At 36.2% G+C, this 4118-nt stretch overlaps 1 protein-coding gene across 1 annotated transcript; it reads right to left on the bottom strand.

Annotated features, from left to right (window-relative positions):
* Positions 1 to 1460: 1460 nt before the first annotated feature.
* On the bottom strand, positions 1461 to 3058 carry LOC107301697 (7-dehydrocholesterol reductase-like; the record flags this gene model as incomplete). The annotated part of the gene is made up of 3 exons (XM_015830886.1): positions 2847 to 3058; positions 2263 to 2485; positions 1461 to 1548 (listed from the first exon to the last, which is right to left on the bottom strand). Coding segments are annotated over exons 1-3 (409 nt in total), but the record flags the coding sequence as incomplete, so codon positions are not given.
* Positions 3059 to 4118: the final 1060 nt, after the last annotated feature.

Raw genomic sequence — 4118 nt, 5'->3', positions numbered from 1 at the left:
TGGGTTTGGGTGCTGGGAGACGAAGGGATCAATCATCAAGTTCTTAACCATGGAGGAGCCTTTTAAAGGACATACTCGCTAACCATGCTTCTATTCACTTTTGAAAATTGCCTAGTTAATTATCTTAAGGGCGTCAGAGGTCTTTGGAATGACAAGTTTGAAAAGCCATCTGATGAGTCTATGCTTATGAAGAAAAAAATAATAATTATAAATTTAAGCACTCAAAGAATTTGAAATCAATGATAAATAGCTAAATAAGATTTTATGTAATAAAAAAATGAATCACATTTTTTTTGTTTCATGCAAAAAGTCTATAAAGGGTTTCCAGTCAGCAATAAATGTAGATATTGTCTTTTTCTGACCAAAGAAGTCAACTTAGCCATCTCAGCAAATTCCATCATCTCCACTAACCATTCTTCCATCGAATCTTTCTATCTTTGTGTATAAAATAATCTTGTTGCAGTTGATATATAATTTTCATGATTTTTTCCAGCTGTATGTCCATCAATTCCCAAAGAAAAACCTCTTTATAGGAAGAAGCGAGCAGTTCTCTGCTTAATTATCAGCAGTTTTATTGTGTACAGTCTCAGTAATAGTCGTAGGAATAGACTTACAGTATATACTGCTTCACAGTGTTTTACATCCCTCTCTAAGCGGTTTAGAGAGTCAGCATATTGGCCCCAATAATCTGGGTCCTCATTTTATCAACCTCGGAAGGATGGAAGGCTGAGTCAACCTTGAGCTGGTCAAGACTGAACTGCTGACAGTTGGCAGAATTAGCCTGCAATACTCATTCTAACCACTGTGCCGCCACAGTTCATGACTTCTTGTTGGAGGCAGGGGGAGAGGACTCATCCCTCCAGAGTAAACCTGGGCATTTATGGCCACCAGGCCACATTTGGCCCTTTGGCTGTCCCTGTCCAGCTTGCATGAGATCAATTGGAAATTACCACACATACAATAAAACTGCATTGCTTTTCTTTTGAAGCCAACAGCTCTTTTTTCCAATTTATATATGTGCCATGAGTGCATGTGTACACCTGTTCACAGTCCTATTGGTCTGGCCCTCCACAAGAGTCCCAGTTTCTCATGTGACCGTTTGGAAAAATTAATTGCTCAGCCCTGCCCCAGAGGCTTTGAAGAAGATAGACACAAGTTACAAGCAATGAATGTGGGTGTGGGTGATTATATATCAGCAAAGTCCAAGGCATTTCAAAACAGAGGAAAGCAACATTACATATCTCCAAGTGTAACAGGCAGCAAGAAAAAAAAATGTTATTTTTAAGACAAAAGGACTTCTAGGAGCAACTGAGGGTGAGAGGGAAATGCAGGCCAGCATATGGTAGGGATCAGTGATTGTATCATTTAATTAGAAACATGCTGAATAAGCAGATAATTGTTTTGAGGTATGCATTTTTTCCTCCATTTTTAATTACTTGATATAATAAAAATGGTCTTACCAGCAGGTGAAATGGCACCTTCTTGTACTCCTCCTCGAAAACCAGGAATAAATTTATGACAAAAGTCAGGAATCATAAACAAAAATCCCTGTAACGGAATGAACGTATAAGCCAATATCTTTACAAGTGAATTAAAGTTGCACAATGGTACAATTGAAGGAAGATAAATTATGGATTGACCATGATAATTATTTTTTCATAACTGACATTTACTCATATCCCAACCTCTCATAATAGTGTAGCTGTTTAAAAATGTAGCTGAAATATATATGGAACTGTGAATATTTTAGTAAAACTCATTTGGGGACATAGAAATTGTAGAAAACATTTAATTTCTAGCTGCCAATACCATGGTCAAATATTCATATAGAAATAATGTAGAAATAACAACTAAAAATTGAAGGTGAGCCTGTGTTAGTTTATTTCAAATCACCATCTAGCTCTGGGTGAGGAACCTATTGCCCTGCAAATATGGTTGGAATAACAACCCCTGGCAATAGGTTTTGGAAGTTCAGTTTCATAACTTCTGGAAGACCACAAGTCTCTCATTTTCTTCTGTCAGTCATAATCTTTTGGAAGTGTTGGAAACATAAAAAAGAGCAAGACAAAAAAATGTCTCAAAAGAAACCAGGGATATTAGTTGTTAGCATTATTCCCAGCAACACCCAAACACAATATTGCTAGTAACCTATATTGCCACATTTTCACATGTAGGGCTCCAATTTTAGAATGCAGTTTTAAAAACAATCTTAATTTTGATCCAAATAACTGGATTCCAACAGAGAAGCTTCATGACACGTACCTGGAATATTACCCAAGAAAAGTAAAGGATTAGAATTTTCCAAGAGAAAGAGGGTGTCTTGTCCCAGATATCTAAGAGGTGAACTTTTCCCGTAAGCAACTGGATGGCTGGCTCACTCAAAGAGCAATGGTACTGATCACATGACATTACAAAATAGTAGACAATAAAGGGACAAGAGAAGAGTAGAAAGATGACACTTATCAAAGAAAACCAATCAGCCTTCCTGAAAAAGACACATAGAGATTGTTACTCCCCCCCAAAAAAGAAACCTCAAAACCTTACTGTCAATGATTGACTCTGAACAGAATTATGATTTGTACAATTTTAGTGTGTTGTTGCCCTTAACAATTACAGTATTTGCTGAAACAAGCCAGTTTCATGAACTACTCTGGATGTGTCAACAGAAAACCAGCATATAAATATTTCAAAGAAGTAAATTTAAATACTCTATGACACCCCTTCCTCCTTTGGATGTTAAACAAATGCCCCTAAAATTCAGCAGTAGCTGCCTATTTTACAGAATACAGTTCTTTATAAGCACAGGTATTTCCCAGCTATAGTCACTACATGGCAGATTTTCTTACCATGCTCTACCCCAACCTCCATGAGAGGCTCCATTTTGATTTATAGCATTTTGACTTTTTCCTCCTTCAAAAAATTGACTGTCTTTATGAGATGCCATTGGAAGCTGCAGAAGAAGAAGTTACACAAATATATGATACCATTCTTGAGTATAAAAGAACCTTTCTTTTGTGAAATGTCATGTCCAATTATGCAATATGCAACTCTACATGATTTTTTTTCATAATTCTGCTTTTAACAACTTTAGGAAAAATAAGGCAAGGTTCATGTGGCATAGCTACGTATGGGAGGAAAAAAACCCCTCAGCTTTTGACTAAACTTTTCTTGCTTACTGACTATTTTTGATACAATTAAGGCTAAAATGAATGATAGTTATAAAATGTGCATTAGAAAAAAAATATATATGTATTTGCATAATGTTTGCATTAATTATATGCAGAACTGTAACTGTTTATTATTGAAGGCATATAATAGACTTTATACATTATTTTTATTTTTTCTGTTGTGTTTTCCACTTATTTTTAAACACTTCTTATGCAGTTTTCTGATAATGTATCTATCTTTGTGTTTTGTTCCTTTCTTTCCGGTTGCTATTTTAAAAGCAATAAAATATATAAAAATATATTAGTAGACAGCTCACAAGCAAACCCAAAACTTAGCAAACAAAAATGGTCTTCAATTTATTGCGTAACATGATATATCCTAAAGATGTACTTGCAGAGCCATCAAGGCCATGCTCTTATCTACCCACATATCTTGGCTAACAAAGGGAATTCATCAAATTTGCAGATGACACTAAGTGGCAAGAATAGCCAACACCCCAGAAGGCAAGCTCGGGATCCGAAAAGAACTTGACAGACTTGAACAATGGGCCCTATCCAACAACATTAAATTTAATGTGGAGAAAAGCAAGGTTTTACACCCAGGCAGGAAAAACCAAAGGTACAAGTACAGATTAGTGAAACCTGGCTCAAAAACAGTAACTGTGAGAGGGACCTTGGAGTCCTAGTGGACAATCACTTAAACATGAACTAGTAGTGTGTGGCAGGCAGCAGCCAAAAAAGCTAATACAATCCTTGGTTGTATAAACAGAGGCACAAAATCAAAATCATGTGAAGTATTAGGTTCGCTTTATAAAGCTTTAGTAAGACCACAGCTGGAATACTGCATCCAGTTTGGGTCACCACATTACAAAACAGATTTTGAGACTTTGGAAAAAGTGCAAAGAAGAGCAACTAAGATGATTAAGCGCCTGGAGACAAAAACATGTGCAG

The sequence above is a fragment of the Protobothrops mucrosquamatus genome, unplaced genomic scaffold, assembly GCF_001527695.2.
Source record: "Protobothrops mucrosquamatus isolate PMUCROS unplaced genomic scaffold, P.Mucros_1.0 scaffold15706, whole genome shotgun sequence".
In the NCBI taxonomy this organism is placed as follows: domain Eukaryota; kingdom Metazoa; phylum Chordata; class Lepidosauria; order Squamata; family Viperidae; genus Protobothrops; species Protobothrops mucrosquamatus.
The sequence above is the reverse complement of the archived record's forward strand: the minus strand, read 5'-3'. Positions and strand labels throughout refer to the sequence as shown.